The 25,843-nt window shown below is 37.0% G+C and overlaps 2 protein-coding genes and 1 pseudogene across 2 annotated transcripts; all 3 read right to left on the minus strand.

The window, feature by feature from the left end:
• Nucleotides 1–293: 293 nt before the first annotated feature.
• Nucleotides 294–2,289, minus strand: LOC132183142 (S-type anion channel SLAH1-like). Its single transcript, XM_059596542.2, has 2 exons — nucleotides 1,423–2,289; nucleotides 294–566 (listed from the first exon to the last, which is right to left on the minus strand). Exons 1-2 carry the CDS (start codon nucleotides 2,287–2,289, stop codon nucleotides 294–296), a joined length of 1,140 nt encoding a protein of 379 aa, XP_059452525.2.
• Nucleotides 2,290–8,847: 6,558 nt separating this feature from the next.
• LOC132181560 (dirigent protein 2-like) lies at nucleotides 8,848–9,393 on the minus strand. Its single transcript, XM_059594811.2, has one exon. The coding sequence runs from the start codon at nucleotides 9,391–9,393 to the stop codon at nucleotides 8,848–8,850; it is 546 nt and encodes a 181-aa protein (XP_059450794.2).
• Nucleotides 9,394–15,629: 6,236 nt separating this feature from the next.
• LOC132181561 (uncharacterized) lies at nucleotides 15,630–18,633 on the minus strand (annotated as a pseudogene).
• Between the last annotated feature and the right edge of the window lie 7,210 nt (nucleotides 18,634–25,843).

Genomic DNA, 25,843 nt, shown 5'->3' on the forward strand with positions numbered 1-25,843 from the left:
AACAAAAATTATATAGCTTAAAAACATAATAATATTGGTTACTAAAATTATATGTAGAACTGAAGGTTTCAGTTTCAGTTTCCTCATCGTGATTGTTGCTTTCTAAGCTTTGATCACATGAAAAGAGTGATTTAAAGTAGGTTATTTTTGTGTGTAAAAGTAAATTTGGATGACATTCATAATAAAGGTATGTGAGCAAAGCAGGTTCATTTTTTTATGGGAGAAGGAAATTTTTCCTTCTACATATTTCTCCAGGGATAATATATAAAATCAGCTTCCAATTAATGGGAATTTTAAGCAGGAGGATTGGGAATTTTAAGCAGAGTTCTCTTGGGACTTTGTGAGAAAATATTATTAGAAGTGATTGCAGTGACAATGATCAAGGCCAAAGACGCCAAAACTGAGACTGCTGATAGCAAAAGCATCAAGGCATGCGCTCTGGCGCCCCTCACCTCCTGAGCATACTTGGTTGCAGCCAGTGCCAGGACCGTCAAAGGGAAAGGGTAAGCCCACCATGCTACGTTGAACTTCCTCATTGATCTTTTGAACAAGGCTGGTCTACAAACCTGCTACTTCCACATTAACATTGTAATCTCAATGGTTAGACCCGATAATTACCCAAAATTTTCCTATAAAACTAAGCGGAGAAAGGTTCTTTCATCCTGGTATATACTAAAACCTAGGTACCAAAAGGGGATTTAACCATTTTTTTAAGCTTTTATTATATATAGATATATATATATTTTTTAAGGCTCCGATTGTTTCGGGGTGAAATGTTTTTTTGTTAGAAAATAATTTCAGTAATGAAAATATTTTTCGGCATTTAGTTTCTAAAGAAAATCAGCAATAAATATTAATTACTTATATTTTTCATATATGTGAGGAGTTGCAAAGAAGAGAAAAATTGAGATCGAGTTTAATTTTCTACCCTCACATTATTTGCAATTTGAGCAGATAATTGTGAGACCTACTTGTCTAGGCAGGTGTTCAGATAACTTGAGACTTTTTAGGGCAAGTAAGCCCCATAAGGAGCCCTTTCACAATAGCCTGCATGGATGTGTAAGAGCAAGGACATAACTAAAATTTTAAGAGAAGAAGGATAAAACTAAAAAAATAAAAATCTGGAGGTTCATATTATAAAAATATATAAAATTTAGAAGAAATTTTCAAAATTTTGAGACATTTTTAAAATTTTGCAAGGGCTAAAACCTCCCAAGGGTAGGGGTGGTTCCACTTGTGGGCAAGAGGGAGGCTGAAAAAAAATTTACGCAATTTTATACCTAACAAAAGTTATTTTTATTCGTCAAACCAATATTTCTGCAGCAGGAGGGTAATAAAAACCATTTTTCAAAAATTAGTTTTATGTATAAACAAACTAGGCCTTAAACATAACGGTAAAGAGTCTGCAGAAAAATGAATTACCAAGGACATGAATAGGAACAGAGCGAGAAAGAAGAGCATCTTGGATGAAACATCGAAGTTTCCAGCAATGGACTCCCACGCCAAACTTGCGATGCTTGGAGTCGCAATGAACAAAAAGAACACCGGCCTTAGCATTACCGGAAGGCTGCTGCTCCCAGATAGCCTCTGATATAGCGTGACAAACAGCACCAAATAATGCGTCATCCCCAGCGAAAACAAGAACAGAGCACACTCCCTCCACCCCATTTGCGCCGCCGCCCGCGCCCCCACGAAGTTCCCTATCACCGATAATTGGCTCGCCGGATTAGCCATCGTCGATAACAGCCACGGCCCTTTCGTGAACCACTGGCCGTAGATCTTAACATCCAGCACAACAATCGGCAAAACAGAGGCGCACCAAAACACTTGGTAGTAGATAGTGGTCGGAGCAATTAAACGCGATGATTGGAGCAGGAGGAGCCATGAAATCCATGGAGCAAACAGGTAATTCACTCCCACATGGTGAAAGAACTCGTTTTTAACCATTTCAAAGCGGAAAAAACATCTTAGAATATAAAGAAGGGATTGGGAAATTAATGTAAAGAAAGCCAGAGACCAGAGAAAAAGGAAAGCGTTGGAGGGTAGCATTGAAAGCACGCGCTGGAAAGCGTGTGCGTCGTCGATTGGGTCTCCGAGGGTCTTCCACAGCAAGGCCTGGCTGCAGAGAGAGAGGCTAATCCTGAAGTGGCCGCCATGAAATTTAGTTAAGATGAGTGATGAGGATCGTCTGATGATGATGATCAAAGGTTCGCGATGTGGTTGCTCGGTGTCATTGGGTGCATCAATGGTGATCTCGATTTGGGGTTGGGATTGTTTCTGATCATCCATTTGGGATGGTAGATTCTTGTGCTTCCTTCTTGCAAGTGTTGGTGCTTATATAGGAATTTGGTGCGGATAAAAAGAATCAACATGTTGATAAAACAGTCTACTTGAGTACTAAAGAGTTAATGGTGGCTGACTCATCGGCTAGATCCATCATACATGCATGAATCATGGGTTCATCATTGGACTTCAATTCTTGATTTATTTAAACTTCTGAAATTAATCTATTTGCTTGGAAATTTTTCTAATTCTAGAAGGAGGACAAGATCAGTGTTTGTTGTGTCATCTCAAATGTGATATGACTTTGAATTAAAAAAAAAAAATGTGAGATGACTTTTAAAATTATCTATAGATCAAAATTTAATAATTATTATCTTAAATTTAATAGTAATTTTAGCAATACCATCACATTTGAGATGATAGAAGGAGGACAAGAGTCCTTCTAATAGCATGTGTTAAAAGACAAAAAAAAAAAAGAAGATATTTCTAGGTCAGTTTGGTCTACGGGTCTATTTAAAGGCTGTTTAAATGAGAAAATCTCTACCCCTAATGGAAGGTCCTCCTTTTTATATATATATATATATATATATATATAAAGTTTAAATTCTTTTTTATTAGGTAATTAGGTAACTACCACATAAAATATTTAATTGAAACTACGTGGGTGACTTTCACCCAAGATACTTGTGTCGGCTTCCAATGTGTTGTCTAAATTCTTTTTTATTAGGTAATTAGGTAACTACCACATAAAATATTTAATTGAAACTACGTGGGTGACTTTCACCCAAGATACTTGTGTCGGCTTCCAATGTGTTGTCCTTCTCTAAGAAGGAAGGAAATGCTTTGTTCTTTTGTCCTCGGTTTGTAGAAGGAGGCAACCCGCTTTCACACCGAGCACTAACAGTAAATATCTAACAATTTTTCTTAAATTTGGAGAATAAAACTATTTTTGTTCCTATCTAAATACATCCTACAATAAATTGTATTTTCTTCTCCCAATCTCTCTCTTCTCCGTCTCACCGCTTCTCTCTCTCATCTCTGAATCTGGTTCCCTCTCTCTCATCTCCTTCTCTGAATCATTCTTCTTTATCTCTCAACCTCTCTCTCACATCTTCGTCTTCTCTTACATGGGATTGAAGAGATGCCCAGCTTGAGGACTCTCCTTATAGAGTTGCAGAGGAGCTCTCTGCAAAATGTTGAGCATTTAGGCAGGGGTATTATTGGATAGAAGCTATATTCGTATAGATATGGGAGCTTGATTTAGGTGAAAAGAAGCGTTAATAGATGAAAATCGGAGACAGGTTTTGAGAGAACTCAACCTCTATCTCTCGTCTCCGTCTTTGAATCTCTCTCTCTCATCTCTGTCTCTTAATCTCGTCTCCGTTGAATTCTAGGTTCATGTTTTTGGAGAGAGGCTGTGTTATTAAAGGATTAAAATAATGTATTGCATTGGGAAACATCTAAATATCTATTGAGGTAGGTTAAATTTAAGGCTTTTCATGTAGGTGTATTTTTATAGTTTTTTTAAAATTTTTTCTAAATATAAAAAAATAAATGACATATAGAATATTTGCTGTTAGTGCTCTTATAAAAGGACATGCATCCTTTTGTTTAGGGTATCACATTATAGAGCCACACAAAGGCTAGTCTCTAAAGGAGAGAAAGAGTGGGCTGCTGTGTGTGATATAAAAGAGTGTCGATTGTTTTCTTCTTGGTTTTGGAGGAGCCAAAACAAGAGAGAGAAAGAAAGGCCAGGTGCTACTGTAGAAGAGAAAAATATATAAGGACTAATCGTCATCATATCCCAGTAAAAAAAGAAGAGTTTGTATTTTTATTTTTTGTATTCTCTTTTGAGAATAATCTAAATTGTGTGATAGTGATATTTGAATGTATTAGAGTTTTAGATTTGAGTAATTTTCTTTCTACTATATTTTGTACTACATCACATCCACCAATGATGAATGTATCTCGTAAGTAAATTAAAAGTCAAAATTCAAACTCATATCTACGTACATATGCAAATTTTCGTGGTCCATTGAAAACCACATGAGCAATATTTGTGCAAGCAAATAAAACAACCAAAACAACTTTTACTACAATTAATGTAACCCCACTTTCCTAGACAAGCTTTTCGTAACATCCAATCTTATCTCTTTCTTTTCCACCCTTGAAGATCCCACAGCCAACCCCCTCTCCCCTGTTTTTTTTCTTCTTTCTTTTTCTTTGTTTGATCAGCCCAATGAGGAGCAATGAAGCAGCTGAAATTAGGGCGATCGTGTTAATTAATTAGTTCAGGCATAACTGGCATCGACGTGTTTTCCATTTTGTTAGCTTTGAAAACAAGCCAAGAGGAGAAAAGTTATAAATCTAGATTTCCTTCCTCCCTTTTTACGATAGCAGTATTCGATGTCTTCTTTGTAAGTTTCATCGGTCTTCGTTTTTGGCAGGTTACTTTAATTAGATCTAGATGCAAATTTAGTCTCTTCAACATTAGATCTGATCGTCTTCTTTGGTCAAGACGTGTCTTCCGAAGGGATGTCTACGATGCCGTGCTCCTCCGCTGTTGCTTGTGGGTTTTTTTTTTTTTTTTTTTAATTTATTTTATTTTGTTTGTCCTAACATTTGGGTTGATGATAGATTTGTTGTTCTGGCCTTTGGATTGAGGATGGAGTAGATCAGTGTAAGAGAATAACTCTCACGGCCGGATTTTTAGTTTCTAGTTTTTTTTTTTTTTTTTTTTGGGCTTGGGCTACCCATATTCTAGATCTAGTCTGCACGAAGCAGATTTGTTCCTTAATTCTAATTGTACATGGGTTAGCAAAAGCTTAAAGTCATTTTTATGACTTTGTAACCTTCATAGCTTTTTGCTATAATTTTACAGATCTGTATACTCTATGTTGTAAGAGCTTTATGCTCATGAAATTTCATCAATGGAAGTTCTATATTTTTCAAATAAAAAAAATTAAAAAATAAAAAAGAAAGGAAGAAAAAAGTTACTGTGCAAGCTGTGGAATCCACTATATATATTATAATGTAGCCATAGTATACATAGCATGTCCTAGGGATTTAGCCCGTATTTCGGTTAAGTTATAACCTGATATTATTCCATCAGAACACCATTGAGGTTCAATGTAATTAATTATACTAATAAGATATGAGGATTTTTCATACTATAATGTTTACCTAATTATATGAAGATTGGCTCGCTCTCAATAGTATATGATTGTACTTCCATTATCAAATAGTTTTTAAGTCAAACGCTACCTTTTCTAAAAAGAGCGGGATAAGATAGCGTGCTGATCAAAACCACTAGTGCATGCGTAATTTATAAAAAGTCATCGTCACTCCAGCTCAAGTTGTGACTTGTGAGTATATACCCCTTTTTAAGTCTTTATTATGTGAAAACGTTAAACGCAGCCATCAAGTGCTTTATCTTTGGCCCCTGAGACATTTAGTTTAATTGAGAAAAAAAAAAATTAAAAGAAAACAAATCCTCAAACATTCGTGTCGTTGAATTCATATCACTGAGTATTATAATGTTAAATATTGTCTACTGAGAGTTAAATATAGTTTTATTAATATTTGTGCAAATATCATGTTTGGGACTCCATCATGGCCGGCCCAATGTATTTGAGACCTTAGTCAAAACTTTAAAATTGAGCCTTATTTTTTTAATATTTAAATATTAATTAAATAATATTTATTTTAATATGGCAGGAGATTTTTACCTAATAAGCACTGATTTTGCACTTTGTGATTTTTTGTTTGAGACTAAAATTATCATTTTGCCCGTACTTCTTGTTCTTTATACTTAAATTAAGTAGGCTTGTTTTTGTCTTTTAGTATTTTCGTAGATTGCAAAATAATCATTTTAGCCTTTTTGAAATGTGAAAAGTTGAACATTTTAACGTTTTGTGAGGGGTTGAATTTCTGCAAAATAACCACAACAGACAAGTATGTGGAATTCTCAGATTTTTTTTCGTTCTTATTTTATAGAGGGTCTCGATATTATAAACAAATTATATATATTTTAAAATATGTTGACTGTTGAGGGCCTCGTGGCCATTGTGCAGAAGGCCTCCATATTATAAGAAAAATAATATTGTTTTTTATAGCATGTTGAAGGCTTAAAAAAAGCATGTTGGAGCCTTGATATTATAAACAAATAATAATATTTTTATTAAAGCAAGTTGAGGGGCCTTTATGTAAATTTCTTTCGGCCTTATTAAAAAATATTTTAGGCCTTAAATTTTTTTTTTTTTTTTTTTTTGGGCCTTAGAAATCTGGGGCTCTAGAAGCCGGCCTAACTCGCCTTGCGGTTGGGCCCGCCTGGACTCCGCGAATGTTGTATATATATTGTCTAATATTCACTGGACATTGGCAAAAACTAGTATAGAAAGCCAAAGAGGCTTGAATTTATTGCATCCCTTCATTCTTTAATGAAAAAGCAAGCGAACAAAACACAGAATCGTTCTCAACCCATCTTTTTGTTTCTAGCTCCAGCCAGAGATCATACTTCATAGTGCTCAAAACAATTCTCATTGAGAAAATGAATATATAAAAATCATGTGTTGATTGGTAAACTGAAAATTTATCCTGCCCCAATCATAAATAGAGACCATATAATTTTTTATTTTTTGGACATATATGCACAATTAGGGTGTTTATATAGCATAGCTTGATACAAAAAACATAGGCTTAAGCTGGGTTAAGTGGTATAGTGTTTTAATATGCTATATTATAGGCTCACTAAAAGACTCTCTAAGACATTAATCTTCCAAATAAGTGGTATAGTGTAAACTGAAAATTTATCCTGCCCCAATCATAAATAGAGACCATATAATTTTTGTTTTTTTTGACATATACGCACAATTAGGGGTGTTTATATAGCATAGCTTGATACAAAAAACATAGGCTTAAGCTGGGTTAAGTGGTATAGTGTTTTAATATGCTATATTATAGGCTCACTAAAAGACTCTCCAAGACATTAATCTTCCAAACAAGTGGTATTCGAGCATATGGTAGTGTAATGATAGAATGGCGCATACACAAAACAAGAATCTTTGGAGTGGGGACAAAGGTGCTAACGCACGCAAACCCACAAGTGGTTTTGAAGAGGGCTCAAGAGATTTTTGAGTATTCATATGTGAGTGTAGAAAGGTTAATTTGAATCCCACATTAAAAAGATGTCACAAGTGTGAGTGATTAATATATTATAATTATCTCAGTTTCGGAAATGGTATTCATCTTCCTTATCTTTACTATTAATTATTGTCATTAATCTTTGGTATTAATTAGTTTAATTTACTCTATTATCTATGCGTATAATTTTGTTCCTGAATTTGAGATTTTAGTAATTTTTCCTCATGATTATTTCAAACTCCATCTTTGTCTAATTATTTTATATTATTTACTATGATTGTCGTCCATTGTATAATATTTACCAACCGTTCAAGTTGCATTACAATATGGGATTCAAATACAATGTTGCGATTTTTAGGAAGAAGAAAATGGAACTTTCCACTCAATGAAGTATTGGAAATTTGATATGAATTAAGAAAGGTTTATCAAAGAGATTTGTTTCACCACCAAGCGTGGTGGTTCAATGGCCCAAGGAAATTTTCAAGTGGTCAGAGCATGTACTAGGCGTGAGTTCGAATCTCCACAATGAAAAATCCCCTCATATGCCTTATTAGTATTAGCCGTGTTGAATTCCCATTGATATCTTGGTGGGGCTGGGTCAGGGTATGACTTAGTCAGACTTCAGGTAGGATAGCTACAAAGGGTCTTCCCGGCCTACACTTTTTTATTAAAAAAAAAAGAAAAATGAGATTGGTTTCAAACATGCATGGGAATCCAATACAGGCACATTCTTTTGTGCAACTCAACGTTGATCCAGTCCACTCATCCAATACTACTTTCTATATAAACGCGGGAGGAGGGAAAAGAATGCTAGGATTTTTCGTTGCAAGCCTAGGTGTATCACCGATGTTGTCTTGTTTTTGACATGTATTTGATTTAGTGACCCCTGCTTCATGAGGCGTAGTCTCTAGCCGACTGAGCTACTCATTAGAGACATCACTAATATTGCCTTAGACATTTTGTTTAATGTGAGATCTAGAATTAATTATTGTATGATTTTCGTCCTTATCCCTTAAATAAAAACGCGATTAGATCTAGCGGTTTGTCTAAAAATATATTCAAGATGAGATGATTAGTAGCTTATTTCTAGTTACTTAGAGGAGAAAGTCTAAATTTCATTCTCTTCTCCTTCTCTCATACAATTTTTTTAAAAAATTAGTTATTAGATCTGCAATTTTGGTGACTATAGCAGTTCTCTATTTTATGAGATGTTTGGTTGTATATATATATTGTGCAACCTAATGGGTTTTCTTTGGGACCCTAAGAAAAGTCTATATCCTATTGTAAACTTGAGTTTTGTTTAATGCATTTTTATTCATAATTAAAAAAAAAAAAAAAAAAAACACACACAACTTTTTCATTTGCTTACATTATAAGGTAAATTTGAGATATTCAAAATTTGGGCCCCATCAATATTTTCCACTAGTAATGCTGCACTGTCACATTGCACCGAATAACAGCGTGGTGAGTAGCAACATGGTAGGAATATGTCTCAAAGGTAGCATAGCCTCTAGCAAACCAGAATTTCCCTGTCCCAGCCACCACTGAAACCTCTCTAACAACCTCAAATTGCTTGCTAACTCCTTGTATTTCCAAGGTGCTTATACTGTATTCCTTATTTGTGAACACAATTGATATCATCACATGTGAATTCAGCCCGTCCAACCTCGTTGTCACGTACATGCCTTGGGCACAGCCAACTTTCGGTGAATTTGGATCTGTGCTTTCGGTGATAAAGTCATCGGTGACAAAGACGGTTTCGAATTGGGTGAATGTCTGAGCCTTGCTGGCAACACCGGCAACCGGGATGACCGTGGCATTGGCGGCGCCGGGGGCCGAGATGTCTTGGAAGTACAAAGATAGATTGGTTTCTTTAAGGTCGGTAGCTTTTGCTGAATATATGGCTGTGGCTAGAACCAACACGAAAAATAAATTGGGGAGTCTTTTTGGTAGAAAGTTTTGTGCCATGGGTGGATAAATGTGAATACGCTAGCTATATAGAAATGACTTTTGAGTAGTTTGTATTTATGAGGTTGTGTTATGATCTCTATTTATAAATATTAGGTGAGGGAGATGTTTTTTCATTCATCTGTGGCTGGAGCTAGAAACTAGAAGAGGGGATTAGGGAGCTTGTTGTCTAGTTATCAAATGATTCTATATTTTGTTATCTTGCTCTCTTATTAAAGAAATCAAGGAAATGCGATAGAATTCAAGCATTTCTGGCTTTGATTACTAGTTTTTGTGCATACCCATTAATGTACATTGTGAATATAATTAAATCATGTAATGTGACATATATTCTCGAACATAGAAAAAATATGTACAAATAGTAGTAAAATTATACCTTAATTTGTTTTCTCCACAATGTTAAAAACGTACAGTCAAGTAGTTTGAATTTGATTCAAAACCTTCTAAGAAATTGAATCTTCAGGTTTTACTAATTAATGTGCAAATAGTGAGAAGTTATTACTTCAGTACCCCTGGCCCTTGGAAGCTCCAAGCCTCCAAGTAAGATGTTGATTTGAAAATGGATTGTTCATTAGTGTTCAATAATGCAATCTCCTTTTAAACAACGTTGACCATTCGGGTAGTTGATATTTTAACTACCCGTTTAAACTATTCTATTAGTGGGTTTATATTCTTTATATTGCATACAATTTGTGTAGCTAATTACACCGGAGCCCCGATCCGGAGATGAGAGTACCGTAACATGTACAAAAAATTATAAAGAAAAAGGCAACCAAAGCCTATTCTATTAGTGTTCAATAATGCATGGGATGATGATAACATGCATGGATTCGTATGAAAGAGAATTGAATTAATATCAACGAAGATAATTAAACAAATAGACAAGGAATGTGAGTATCCGTTTAAACTGGGAGAGGTAGGTCTCTTTCAATGTACCCTTGTTGAGGTATTTTTTTTGGATTGGCCCTGGTCATTTAATAAGAATGAGAGTGAAGCCCAACACTCGTTGATGGCTAATGTGGCTTGCAACTAGATTGATGGATGCACGAATTCTCGCAGTAAAGAGCGAGAGAGTTTATATGGATAAGAGAAATGCTATGGGTTAATATATATATATATATATATATATATATATATATATATATATATATATATATATATATATATAGCTCATCTCATTTTACAAATTAATAATTAGATTTGTGAACTTACGTAGAATCTACGTATTTGTGAACTTACGAGAATGAAGGACATATAAAAGTTTGTGGTGCAGTGACATGGTGTACAATGGTGCAGTGGTGCTACCTGTTAGGTGTGACTTGCCACCCATCACACGTGGGCCCCACTAGTTCTCTACTCCTTTTGGGTTTAGGAGACTTTTGTCCAAGTTTGATTTGGAGTCCTTCTCCTATGTGTAATTGGACTCCTTGTTTGATTTATAGTAGGAGTCCTAGACCAACATGTAAAAGGAGAGTTAAAGCTTCTATATAAGGAACAAAGCACAATGTGAATTTGTGTGTGCAAAAAAAAAACGTGAAGCACCAAAAGGAGGAGAAAAAAGAGAGAATTTGAGAGAAGGAGGTACAAGGGCAGCAAGGGTGTTTTCTTCTTGGTGGTTTTTGGAGGAGCCAAAAACAAGTGATTAGAAGAAAAAGGGTGCTGCAGAGTGAGAGAAGAAAATAGAGATCAGCCGCCATCTGTTCCAGCAAAAGAAGAGTTTGTACATCTGTCTTTTGTATTCTTTTTTAGGAATAATCTTTCTTGTGTGATAATGAGATTTTGGTGTATTGGGGCTTTGGGATCTGAGTGATTTTCTCTCTACTATTTTTGTACTCCATCTTTTGATAGTAGATTTTCTCCGGGTTGTCTCCGCCAGTGGATGTAGGCTTGTTAAGCTGAACCACTTAAATCTTTGTGTCGTGTGTGATTGCTTATCTTTGTTATTCCGCATTCTTCTTATTTTTCGCATCTCACGGGTCTTGGGAAATAGGATTAATTTCCTAACAACTGGTATCAGAGCTGTTGGTTCGAGTGGGAGCGATGGCAAGTAAAGAAAGAAAGATGGGAATCGAGAAGTTCGACGGCAAAGATTTTGGGTTTTGGAAGGTACAGATTGAAGATATTCTTTATGGGAAGGATCTTCATCAACCTCTTTTGGAAGAACAACCCGACGACATGGATGATAGCGAGTGGGCTCTGCTGGATCGTAAAGCCCTAGCAGTTATCAGGTTATCATTGTCAAAATCAGTTGCACACAACGTTGTAAAGGAGAAGACAGCAGCAGGTCTAATGGCGGCTTTGTCAAGCATGTATGAGAAGCCGTCGGCTAATAACAAGGTGCATCTGATGAAAAAATTGTTCAACCTAAAGATGGCGGAAGGAGCTTCAGTGGCACATCATCTCAATGAGTTCAACACCATCACAAATCAATTGTCCTCAGTGGAAATTAATTTTGATGATGAGGTTCGCGCGTTGATCGTCTTGGCATCTTTGCCAAATAGCTGGGAAGAAGTAAGGATGGCTGTGAGTAACTCTGTAGGAAAGAGTAAACTGAGTTATGAAGACGTCAGAGATTTGATTCTCAGTGAAGAGGTTCGCAGAAGAGATGCGGGTGAAGCCTCTTGTTCTGATGCTGCTTTAAACCTCGAGACTCGGGGCAGAGGACAAGATAGAAACTCTGGTCAAGGCAGATCAAATTCTAGAAAAGGGAAAAGCAAATTCAGATTCGACCGACAACCTGAGTGTTAGAACTGTGGCAAGACTGGCCACTACAAGAAGAATTGCAGGGAATTGCGGAAGGAGACTGAGAACGATTATGCAAACGTAGTGACAGAAGAAGTATATGATGCCCTACTTCTTTCTATTGACAGTCCCCTTGATTCTTGGGTCTTAGACTCAGGAGTATCTTTTCATACGACAGCGATCCGTGAAATTCTCGAAAACTATGTTGGTGGAGATTTTGGGAAGGTGTATTTGGCTGACGGAACGGCGCTGGATGTTGTGGGCTTAGGCGATGTTCGCATTAGAGTTCATAATGACTCGGTATGGAAGCTACAGAAGGTCAGGCATGTTCCGGAGCTAAGGAAGAATCTGATTTCAGTGGGACAGCTTGATGAGGAAGGGCATTCAATTCATTTCCACGGTGGAAAGTGGAAGGTCAGCAAGGGAGCTAGGATTTTGGCTCGTGGTCAGAAGACGGGTACTATCTATATGACCACGAACAACAAGGATACAAATGCTGTTGTATATACGACTACTGACTCAAAACTATGGCACCTAAGGCTTGGGCACATGAGGGAGAAAGAGATGAAGGTGCTTATGTCAAAAGGGAAACTACCGAGGTTAAAGTCAGTTGAGTCTGATTTGTGTGAAGGCTGCATCCTAGGGAAGCAGAAGAAGGTGAGTTTCGCGGAAGTTGGCAAAGCACCTAAGCTTGGAAAGCTAGAGCTAGTACACACGAATTTGTGGGGTCCCGCACCAGTGACATCTCTTGGAGGTTCGCGGTATTACATCACATTTATTGATGACTCAAGCAGGAAGATATGGGTTTATTTCTTGAAAAGTAAATCTGATGTATTTGAGACTTTTAAGAAATGGAAGGCCATGGTTGAGACTGAAACGGGCTTGAAGCTCAAGCGTTTGAGATTAGACAATGGAGGAGAATACGAAGACAGGAGGTTTAAACAGTTTTGCGCAGTGAATGGGATTAGAATGGAGAAAACTATCCCAGGAACGCCGCAGCAGAATGGCGTGGCTGAGTGCATGAACAAGACTTTCAATGAGCGTGCCAGGAGTATGAGATTGCATGCTGGGTTACCAAAGACTTTCTGGGCTGATGCAGTTAGCACTGTTGCATACCGAATAAATAGGGGGTCTTCCGTTCCCCTGAGCCATAGACTACCGGAAGAAGTCTGGAGTGGAAAAGAGGTAAATCTTTCACATCTGAAAGTTTTTGGTTGTGCTTCGTATGTCCATGTTGAGTCTGATACCATGAGTAAACTAGATGGTAAATCTAGTAAGTGTTTCTTCATTGGATATGGAGATGAGGCCTTTGGTTATCGATTTTGGGATGATCAAAATCGGAAGATCATTAGAAGTCGGAATGTGACTTTTAATGAGTGTGCTATGTACAAGGATGGGTCAAGTGCAGAACCTGAAGTTACAGAGCAGGAACCGAAGAAGTCTGAGTTTGTTAACTTAGATGACCTTTCTGAAAATACAGTGCAGAAAGAGAAACAATTCGTGGAGGTGGAGCTTAATGAACAGTGTTCACTCACGGATGAATATGATGACAGAAAATCTTCAAGAAACTTACAGTACCGGGAAGAGTCTTATTCTTTAGCAAGAGGCAAAGAGAAACAGGATCGAAAAGCAACAAAGAGGTATGGCTTTGAAGATATGGTTTCTTTTGCTCTAAAAGCTAGTAGTGGAGATCCGTTGTCTATTCAGGATGGTATGCCGAAAGAGGTGGAGTCACTACGGAGTGGTAAAGCTTGGGAATCGGCAGAATTACCCAAGGGAAAGAAGGCTAAAGGGTGCAGATGGGTCTACAGGAAGAAAGAGTCATCGGATAAAGCTGTATGGTCGACGGGACAAATAGGGAGGCATGGTGTTATGTCTAAATCAGGTCCTATGCTCAAGTTCAAGAGGCGCTTGGACTTGAGGGACACTTGTAGAGTGTGATTGCCCTTGGGGGCTGAGGCGGAGACATCTGGAGGAGACACGTTTTGGTAGACTTGATGGGATTCAAGTCAAGGTGGAGATTGTTAGGTGTGACTTGCCACCCATCACACGTGGGCCCCACTAGTTCTCTACTCCTTTTGGGTTTAGGAGACTTTTGTCCAAAATTTGATTTGGAGTCCTTCTCCTATGTGTAATTGGACTCCTTGTTTGATTTATAGTAGGAGTCCTAGACCAACATGTAAAAGGAGAGTTAAAGCTTCTATATAAGGAACAAAGCACAAGGTGAATTTGTGTGTGCAAAAAAAAACGTGAAGCACCAAAAGGAGGAGAAAAAAGAGAGAATTTGAGAGAAGGAGGTACAAGGGCAGCAAGGGTGTTTTCTTCTTGGTGGTTTTTGGAGGAGCCAAAAACAAGTGATTAGAAGAAAAAGGGTGCTGCAGAGTGAGAGAAGAAAATAGAGATCAGCCGCCATCTGTTCCAACAAAAGAAAAGTTTGTACATCTGTCTTTTGTATTCTTTTTTAGGAATAATCTTTCTTGTGTGATAGTGAGATTTGAGTGTATTGGGGCTTTGGGATCTGAGTGATTTTCTCTCTACTATTTTTGTACTCCATCTTTTGATAACGGATTTTTTCCGGGTTGTCTCCGCCAGTGGATGTAGGCTTGTTAAGCTGAACCACTTAAATCTTTGTGTCGTGTGTGATTGCTTATCTTTGTTATTCCGCATTCTTCTTATTTTTCGCATCTCACGGGTCTTGGGAAATAGGATTAATTTCCTAACACTACCATGCATTAGTGTGTCGACACATATGCATACTAATAACATCAATATGAATGAAATGTCTATAAATGCTTCATCAATCGATATCTATCCCAAGCAATGATGTACATCATCCATATAGAAAATGAGGAAAAGAGGAGGTGGATAAGGGAGAGAGAGGATGCATGTGACCCGGTGGTTGCGGAATATGACGAGTTTTTTCCTAGTGCAGTGGTAATTAGTGACTAATCTCTTAATTTTTTTTTTAGTACTGATCGATACTTTCCTTGGGTAATGTTTTGGATTTCTCTCTCTCTTCTATTCAATAAGGAAAAATTAAATTACACGTACAGGAGATAAGTCTTTCCCACTATTAATTCTTACAGAAGAAAGAGAAGGACAAGTAATGGGTCTTTTGTGCTTGCTTAATTTGATTTTGGTATTGATATATATCTATGATGTTTGGATTGAAATTAAATTGTTAATCTTGATAATCCGAGCCTGTGTGATAAGATTGAGATTTTTTTTGATTTGTTAAATTTGGAGTCTAAATCAGAATTTTCACATTGAGTTTCACCTATGACCAAATTCTAATTATAAGAAAGAGAATTGAAATAGCTTTGACCATAAAATATAAAAGGTGAAAATAGGAAGCATTAGAATTACATGCCACAGTTTAGAGTTTATTCTATTAAGGATATGAAGTTTGTACGTCAAATTCAAGCATACCATACTAAAAGTCAAGGACCATTTTCTTCAAGTTCACATACTCCCAATTAGCTAACAACCTTAATTCATGCATGCTCACGGCTTTTCTGACCAGTAGATAGGCAACACTAGACTACTATATTTGGCTAGTGAAACCACACAAAAAGGTTGTTCTCTCTGTAATTAGATTCTTCTGTTTCTAATTTCATTGGACCATCTCTTGACTAACCGGAAGCCGAAGCGAGCTATGTCCATGAAGACCATTGTTCCTATTATTGTCAGCACCCATCGTGAAGCATTTAAATGAGTAGGTCCAATCATGAAAAGCCCACAAGTATAAATTGCAGCCAAACAACGCACAGCGATCCCCATCAATGCTTTGAGTGGAAAGTCATCCATAACCAAAATAATCACCATAAGCGATGCGAAAAACCCAATAGAGTTGGGAACCATGAATGGAAGGAAAAATCGTAAATTGGCTGATATATTAGCGGCAGTGTAATCGTCGCCGTCATAAAGGCCACCGGGAGGACTTAGTATGGCTTGGTAGGTTATAGTTGCGATAAGTACAGCAACAAGAAGCAAAGCATTTTGAGTTTGTGATGGTGACTTTTTCACTTCCTCCGCTAACATTTTCCAAACTCTCCAAGGGTTCAGAAGTAAAATCTCATGTAATAAGAACTGTCGGAGAGTCTGGGGAGGCGGTGCCACCCTCACCGAGATCTGGCTGTGACGAACTTGAGCAGTGTCAAGGTAGTCTTCAACTTCAGACGCTCTTAAGGCTCCTGCGCGTAGAAGCAAATCCCTGAGCATGTAATCAGTGGCTTCACCCGATCCCATCATTTGTAGTATGATATCGGACACATCTAAAGCAGTTAAGCCTGAAAAACTCTAAACAGATAAATATCACAATTTTATGCGGAATTAACAGATATATATCAAAACAAACATTCACCAAAATATGAACAATCACACATAAAGATTTTGGTGACGAAGAGAAAACCTTTTAGAAAACGTTCTAAAAGTAAAACCTCTCCGGGGCAGCCAAACCCAGGAAATCACTATCAAAAGATTATCCAGAGATTACAGACACTAGGAACACTTACAACCTTTTGCAAGACCTTGACTCTGTAAGATCGACAAGCCTCCAACTTGTCTCCTCGCTCACAATCTTCTTCAACGTGATTCTCCTTTATCGGACCCTTCCGATAGACTTCAATTAAGCATACAATCAATACTAACAAAAATCCTCTAAGAGGAATCGATTTGGCTCACAACAAAATAATCACTCAAGCACAGCCTCACACGAACTCTCTGGGGGTGAAAATTCCTACTTCTATCTTCTATAATGATGTATATATACCCCCGACAAAACCCTAGACTTAAACCACTTAAAATCACGTTTTTGGGCCTCAAACTTACGGGGTGTCCGGACATGTTAATGGGCTGTCCGGACACGGCTTTGCGGAGCAAAATTTGAGTTTCTGGAAATGAGGTCCGGACCCGGGGAAGGCATGTCCGGACATGGGTGAAACAGCATTCTGGAAATGCTGTCCAGTCTTGATCAACAGCCCCGATCGATGGGCGTTTGTGGTCCGATTGAGCTGAAATTTTGCAGGAACGTTCATAACACATGAATCTACATTATGAACGGTGGAGATTGGATTCTGAGCATTCTATATCAGTGTTTGAGCTCGTAAACAGTAACCTCTGCATTTTGGAACTGAATTAAGCCAACACAAGAACTAACAAAGCCACTCTTGGTGGTCACATTCACATCCACTGCTTCTTGTTGCCTACCATCACTACCAAGTAGTAATTTAACTGTCTGTAACAAATATAGTATATAATATTGGTGAAAGCATTTGAGTATATAGCGAGGTATATATAAAATTTTATGTCATGTTACCAATAGACATTGCATATAACAACATTGAAATTCCCGGACAATGTTGTTTATCATATATGTTGCAATATTAAAATTGGTTAATAAATGGACAGATGACTAAAAAGGAAAAAGAGCTGTATTGGTTTCCGAATGTTCCATATATAAATTTGATAATTATCTTAAAAGTTTAAGTTAATAGGAAAAAATAAATTTAATAGTTTAATTTATATTCTAACACCTCCCTTAATAAATGAGGCTTAACACGTAAAATATTTAGTTGAAATGAAAAGTGAATGACATAGTTTTCTAACTCAAGACTTCTGTTTTGATATCAAGTTAAATCATGATCATTTAACCTAAAAGCTCATATTTGAATGATAGAAACAAGGTTTAAACTCAGGATTTTTATTTTTATATTATGTTAAATTACCACTTAATTATCCTAAAAGCTTAAATTAACATAAAAAATAAATTTAATTATTTAATCTATATTCTAGTAAAATGGTGTATATCCTTCAAGAGTTGAGATACTTTTCACATTCATTGTTTGAATGACAACAAAGAGGAAAAAAGTATTTTGAAGTTTTTAATTCGCTTTTAGAATTGAAGATGCCATTATTTACCTGAATCTGCTTCCTAGCAACTGCAAGGTGTAAGACAGTGTTGCCATCTTCATCCCCAGCAAACATAATTTCCTGCATGTTAAGCTGCTTCAGTATATCAAACATGGCTTCAAAGGCCTCAAATTGGTTATACTTCACGGCTATGTGAAGCGCAGTCTCGCCTCTAATTAGAGTCACTTCTCCGATACAGTCGGGAAAAAAGCCAACCAATTCCCTAATGACTTGGACCCTCCCAGCTACAGCTGCACAATGAAGAGAAGTCCTTCCATCGCTGCTCTTGAGAAGGGCAAGCTCACGCCTAAACTTCAAAAGCTCTCTTACTGTTTCCACAAACCCATTTGCAGAGGCTATGTGTATTGCGCTAAACCCGTCCTTGTCCAATCTAGTGGAAAAATCTGGTTTAAGCTTCAATATCTCCCTCACAAACTCTGTTTGCCCACCCATGGCTGCAATGTGTAGGGCTGTTTCAGGGTACACTGCCACTGAACCTCTCTCAATTACGAGGGGGTCCTCTTGAAGTAATTTCTGCAGTTCAATGGCGTTTCCATTAAGCGCTGCCTCCACCAACCTGGGATCCATTTTTTTTTTAAATGGAAATTAACAACAAGCTCATAAACAAAAAGAAAAAAGCACGTGAATGTGGAAAAGAAAAAAAAGATCTTTCTCTACATTGTAGAGAAAGCTGCTACAAATCCGAAAAAAGAAACCTAAGGGTCCATGTGTACTTTATCTGGATTCCATTAATTATGCAAGAGGTGAAGTTAGGATAGGCCTATTAAATTGCTTTCTCTTTTTGTCAATAGAACTACATTAAACCACGTATGGCTTATCCAAAAAGCTCATTCATTCTTGTCAATTCTTTTCACTACACTAATGCCTTTTTTTTTTTTTTTTTTTTTTTTTTTTTTTTTTTTTTTTTTTTTCAATAAAGTTTAAAAGGTTACAAGTGCTGAACATCACATCAGATTCTTAAGCTATAGAAAAACTATGAAAGGTGTTATGTTGTTGGGGTTATCCCATATCGGTTGTGGTGGAACGATGATGCAGTCTGATTTGGTAGGTTGCAGCGAAAAACAACAATAAAGCAGCAGATAGGTAATTGTAGATCTTGAGTCTATCAATGATCTGAGAATTTTTCTTGAAAAGCTAAATTCTCTCTAAGTTTTGAAGGAAAAAGAGGAATAAACTCAACTATGAGTAATTCTCATTAATAAAAATCAATAATCAACATAAACTCCTTTTCTCTGGAGGCTATAAGCATATATTTATAGCCCAAAACCCTAAACCTAATAAAATAATGAAATAAAGACTCCCAAAATCCTAACCATAATAAAATAATAACATAAAGTTGGCTAGAAAATAAAACAAATTGACGGAGCCAGTTCGAACTGGACATATGGCCGTCCGGACGGCCACGACACTTAAACGACAAAAACATGAAATAACATATGGGTTCGGAATACATTCTGTTCTACATCATTCTCCCCAGGTTAGAGAGAATTCGTCCTCGAATTTGGCCGGTTCTTCCCACGGTCCTTCGGCTGTCCAGTCAACTCATTCCATCCTCCTCTTCTCAAAATCATAACAAGGCCACACCTCATAATAAACATGATAGCCTGCACCTCACCTTGCTGAGTAGACTTGCCAAGCTTTGGTCGTACCTTGCCCTTCCCAAATGCCATGAGAATCCCCAAAGAACTCATAAAGACCCTTTCACTCTTTGATAGAAAAGTCGTCTCCGCCCCATAAACCTCATCAGAACTTTGGATAGATAGCATCTACTCCAAGGAAATCAACTTCCAAATCAAAGATTTCTCTTTCAGGACTTTCATCAAACACTTAGTGTATAGAACTCACTTCTTCGTCGGGATAGATGTCATAGATTGGTGGAGAGGCCCAATCTACCGAGCAATCTTCTTCAATAAATTCATCTTCCTCCACCGCAACTGATTGACTCCTAATCTCCGTCGCCTCTCTAGGCACCATCTCCTCCATCTTCCTAGGTACTTCTTTTTGTGAAATGTTTTTAATTTTTTGTGTCACCAAGAACTCTTTGGGTTGCAAGCAACCTTAGAATTTCAGTACATCGAGTTTGAACCTACTCACCCGCCGATTGGCATGAGCTTGTGCAAGGTGCTGACGTCGGTGCGTTCGGTGCTTCGCAAATGGGTTTCTAGATCCACTCCCTTTGTGACCACACAGGTTGGATATTTAAGTAGTGAGGTCTTCAATTTGATCACTCGTAGCCGTGAATTGATCCTCCACGTGTTGCCAATGTTTAGCGATAAATTTGCCTTCCGCCTCTGCAAATCGCGGTATTGGTTGGCGACGACAATTGTTTGGCCCACCACCCATGTGCCACAAACGAATCGTCAGTTGTTCCTTACGTGCTGTCTTCGTGCGCACGTGCTCCTCGTTCATGTCTTCCAGACATTCGCTCCCCCCCATTCATGGAAAGTAATTTGAGCTCTGATACCAACTGATGTAGCCTGACTTGGTAGGTTGTAACGAAGAACAACAATAAAGCAGCGGATAGGTAATTCTAGATCTTGAGTCTATCAATGATCTGAGAATTCTTCTTAAAAAGTTAGATACTCTCTAGGTTTTGAAGGAAAAAGAGGAATAAACTCAATTATGAGTAATTCTCATTAATAAAAATCAATAATCAACATAAACTCACTTTCTCTGGAGGCTATAAGTATATATTTATAGCTCAAAACCCTAAACCTAATAAAATATGACATAAATATCCCCAAAAACCTAAATCTAATAAAATTACGAAATAAAGACTCTCAAAATTGTAACCCTAATAAAATAACAACATAAAAGTCGGCTAAAAAATAAAACAAACTGACGGCGCCAGTCCGGATGGGACATATGGCCGTCCGGACGGCCACGACACTTAAACGACAAAAACATAAAATAACATATGGGTTCGAAATACACTCCGATCTACATCAAACGAGTTGTTGTTCAGTTTATAAGTATGAGTGAAAGTCTCACCTCTAGCATTGTAAAATCATTTGCAGGTAAAATGTTTCTTTTGCTTAACAAATGAAACGTGAACCTTCGTTTTCTTTTTCTGCTTTTTTCACCTAACATCTACGGGTGTTTCGGTAGTACTTTCTAAAGCACTACAAATTCCTTAGACGTCATTTGGATCACATACTTTATCTACTGAAATTGCTTGTCTCTGTTTTAGTTCTTGACTCAAAGATTTTCCTTTTAGTATGATTAATGATGTCTATATATCTTTGCAGCCTCATTCTCCTGATAATCGGGCTTTATTAGCAAGAGAATGCAAATATGTGAAAATTGACAGAGTATATATAGTATCTTGTACAGGAGGAAAAATGGAGGACTTTATGGCTGCAGCCAAAGTTTTCCTAGCTTCAGTAAGAAACCATATATATATGTTGGACAATTCTTTTGCTCCTAAATATAATGTTCTTTTTTAATCTATCTTCTCTTTTTTTATTGCTTTCTGGGGTTGAGCTGTTGAAAATTTTGATTGCTAGTGGCTGACTTGGTTGGTCTTTATCCATTTGTAATGAATCATGAGAAAAATTACTAACCCTCTGCCTTAAATGAGTAGTATACTATAGTGTTATTAACTACGCTTCTTCTTTTTTTTTTTGTCCCCAAAAGGTAGCTCAATCGGCTAGGGACCACGTCTCATGAAGCGGAGGTCACTAATTCTAATCTCCCCTCCCCCTTTCTTGTGTGGACATGTCAAAAAAAAAAAAAAAAAACTACGGTTCTTTTTGGAGCTAGTTATTTTATTGTAATTTATTTGGTTGCCAGCGCCAATATTGTTTGTGCTTGCTAATATTATTTACCCCTATTTGGGGGATCAGTGTGTTCCATGAACATTATTTTGATTTCCTATAATTTATATATAATAAAAGCTATTTTAATTTTTTTAAAAAAAATTTCTCATATCATTAGCGGTAACATGTCGCCGCTAATGAGCGTATTTCTTATGTGACTAATCCCTCTTCTCTCTTTAGTGTGGATTCTTTCCTTGTGTAATGGTTTTTTTTTTTTTGAGTGATATTTCTGGGTTTTGATATACTAGATGAATGGATGCCGAGGAAATTATAGAATGGAGATGATTTGATGATAGAAATACTGGATAAACTTGTATTGAAATGATAGAGAACAATTCGAGATGTTCAGTCTCTTGGAATAACAATCAAGCTTAAGAGATATTCTTTCTTCCCCTCTTTCTGCAGATTGTGTTGATTCTTATAGACCCAATCCGTTACAACTGTCTAAATCGCATAAAACAACTAATAAAACTCAATAAACCTAATAATCTAAATGACCCATTACAACTAAGACGACATCTACAAACATAATAGACCCATAAAGGCCCACTACCTAATAAGCCCATTAAAAGTCCACTATATTATATACCCATTACACCTTGGGAATTGTTTTGAATCTCTCTCTCTTTTATTCAATAAAGGGAAAAGAGAAAAATGAAATTACACATGAGATGGGTCTTTCCTACTATTAATTTTCATAGACGAAAGAAAAGGAACGAGTGATGGGTCTTTTATGCTTGCTTTGATTTTGGTATTGATATCTGTGATGTTTGGGTTAAAAATTGATAATCTAAATAATTTGAGGGGAGTGATAACATTGAGATAATTTTGATTTGTTACATTTGGAGTCTAAATCAGAATTTTCACGTTGAATATTACATTTGATTTGTTTTGACCAAATTCCTAAAAGAAAAGAGAAATAGCATTTGACTACAAAATTCTTAAAAGAAAAGAGAAATAGCTGCTAATGACATACCATTAGCGGCGACTCTAGGGTCGCTGCTAATTAATGATATACCAATAACGGCGACCTTAGGGTTATTTTGAATATTTTTTTGCGACAAAAAAAAATCATTAGCGGTGACCTTAAAAGTCGCCGCTATTTGGCATTAGCGTCGGATTAAAAGCGGCCACTTGTTGCCGCTATTAGTAAATAGCGGCCAAAAAAATGCTCAATAGCAGCGACTCAAAGTTGCCGCTAATAACCTTATTTTTTGTAGTGCTTGCATGTGCTAAACGATGGCGGAGCGGTGGAATGAGGCGGAGGTGGGGGGAGATGGTGGTGCTGCGGTGGAGAGAGAGAGAAAAAAAAATGGTAAAAGTTAAAGTTTGGAAACTAGTAAAATAGTAATAAATCATTATTAAAAAAAAAAAAAAAAAAAAAAAAAGTGAATCTAACACAATTGTGGAGCCTAAGTCCTGCCGGATCCTAAGTCCTGTTATTTGATAAGAGGAATTAAACAAATTTTATTTTATTTTTTAAAAAAAGGGCAGGAAACGTCGGAGGTGTTTCCTAATTAACTAGGAACCACCTAGGACGTTTCCCAGCCTGCTTTTTGAAAAAATGAAACACAACTCAAAACCAACCACAATATTGTGGGCCTTCATAATATATCTCTTTAATAATATTGGCCTATAAATAAAGACAAGAAAAACAGATTTGATCATCATTCTCTAATATTTTCTTTGTTGATGAACACTTGTGTTTGCTAAGAAAAATGGGTTCCAAGGCTTTTCTTTCGTTGGCCATTGTTCTTCTCATCTCTTCGGAGGTGGCAGCAAGCTACCTGCCTGAGACTTTGTCCGACCAGAAAAACGGTGAGTTGGGATCTACATTTTGCCCGCCTTAATTAGTAACCTTAGTTCCATGCTACAAAAATTTCCACGCTGTTTTTCTTTTGCATGAGTTAACGTAATTTTGCTGTACGTGTTACAATGATCAGTGGTGTCATCGATCGTTAGCCCACGAGCTTAAATAACTGCGTTTGCTTTCAAATTAAAATATACTTGCAAGTTGCAATGTGAACACTAATAACTTGTGTTTTTCATTATATGTGTGTTAATTAAGATTGTCACAATAAGACAATTATATATCATACTAACATGTTTCTTGGCACGTTCAGTGGAGGCCACCAAAGGGGCCAACTATGGTGGATCTGGGGGAAATCCTGGTGGTGGACTAAGGAATACAATTATTCACGATTTATCACAAAGAATTTCTATCCTTATCAAGGAATACCCGGGTGACGGATATGGGAGATACCCAGAGGGTCGAGTACTTCAAGATCTATCTTCAACTGGACCTGGCCCAAGGCCCTGCAAGAAATGCTGTATATGGATGTGGACTCCTGAGACCAGGGCCTGCAAGAGATGTTGCTGAATGCTGATGCAGAAATCAAAGCCAAGCCTCAAAACTAAGGCAACATAATTATCCACAGAATAATGTTAGCAACTATATTTTTTAATCTAAATTTTGGTGCTCATGGATTCCGTTGTAATTAATGTTATATCAATGAAGCTAGCTAAATGGGATGCAGAAACAAAAATCTCGAGTGAATGTCTGACATTTTCGGAATGCATGCAGGGGATCAGGAACTAAAATTAAAGTTACCAAAAAAAAAAAAAAAAAAAAAAAAGAAGGGACAAAATTTTAAAAAATAAAATAAAATATTTGGGGTCTAACTTAAATTTTTATTAAAAATTAAGCTTTTATGACATTTTTTAAAATTTTGAAATGACCTAAAATTCTCCAAGGTTAGGGATTGTTCCATCTGTAAATACATGGATGCATGGTTACCCACATGCTTTGTATAATGGATGGTTCTTTCTGCATGCCGCACGCATAACATATCTTCATTATTATTGCTTAGATCTGTCATTACCTTTAGGAGTTTAATCCGTCAACTAAAAACCCTGATTTTTATTGTTTAATCCATCAACTATAAAAAGTGAGCCCTTTCGCCAAAATGGCGTAGAAGATAATCTTCTTTCGCCAAAAAGTCTAACTATGCTGTCTTGTTTTGTCGGTTTCAAAAAAGACTATGGTCATCTTTAGTCATATTTAATGCTAAGAAGTAATTATAAGAAGATCTAGCGCGAGAAAGTTCCTTGTCTTGCATGTGATTTTCGCACTCTTCAAGCGAAACCGACTTTTATTTTTTAAGGGGTAAAATTATTATTTTATTTTCTTTTATTTTTGATAATTTTGTCCCCTCTGGCCGACCACCCATCTGAGCCATGGGGGTGGCCGAAGCCCCACCCCCATGGTCTTAAGGGGTGGTCCGGCCACCCCCTAAGGCCAAATCCAAAAAATATAATTTATGGGTTTGGGCCTTAGGAGGTGGCCAAACCAAATCAAATAATTAAAATACTTGGGTGGCCGACCACCCATCTGAGCCATGGGGGTGGCCGAAGCCCCACCCCCATGGTCTTAAGGGGTGGTCCGGCCACCCCCTAAGGCCAAATCCAAAAAATATAATTTATGGGTTTGGCCTTAGGGGGTGGCTTCGGCCAACCCCCTAGGCCATGGGGGTGGCCGAAGCCACCCCCATGGCTCAAATTTTATATTAACTTCTTTTTTTTTTTTTTTTTAATTTTAATTTTTTATTATTTATATTATATTTTCTTTTTAAAAGTTAATTAATAGTTTATTATTTAAATTTGAGTGGGACACGTGACATGGTGTGGGCTGTTGGATGAAAATAGACGGCCAAGATGCACAATTGGAGAATCTCCAATTTTCTCACTAATAAGAGGGGATTCGGATCCGAGAGAAGAAAGAAATATTTTATATTAGAATAATGAATAAGAAATTTAAAGTGCTACCCAATGCATGTGCTATCACTATTTGAAAATGTTTTATAATTTTCTTTAAATTTAGGGAAGAGAAGAGGCTTTAGGGAAGTTTCTAAGAGTGATCTAATCAGCTTTATTCAAAAGGCTATAGTTAACTTTACTCA

This window comes from Corylus avellana, chromosome 5 (genome assembly GCF_965113065.1).
Source record: "Corylus avellana chromosome 5, dhCorAvel1.hap1.2, whole genome shotgun sequence".
NCBI classification, from domain to species: Eukaryota; Viridiplantae; Streptophyta; class Magnoliopsida; order Fagales; family Betulaceae; genus Corylus; species Corylus avellana.

Coding starts and splice junctions, on each gene's coding strand:
- LOC132183142 (XM_059596542.2), bottom strand. CDS start 2,289: ATGGATGATCAGAAACAATCCCAACCCCAAATCGAGATCACCATTGAT. Junction 567..1,422: donor TGTTCCTATTCATGTCCTTG/GTAATTCATTTT, acceptor TGGAAGTAGCAG/GTTTGTAGACCAGCCTTGTT.
- LOC132181560 (XM_059594811.2), bottom strand. CDS start 9,393: ATGGCACAAAACTTTCTACCAAAAAGACTCCCCAATTTATTTTTCGTG.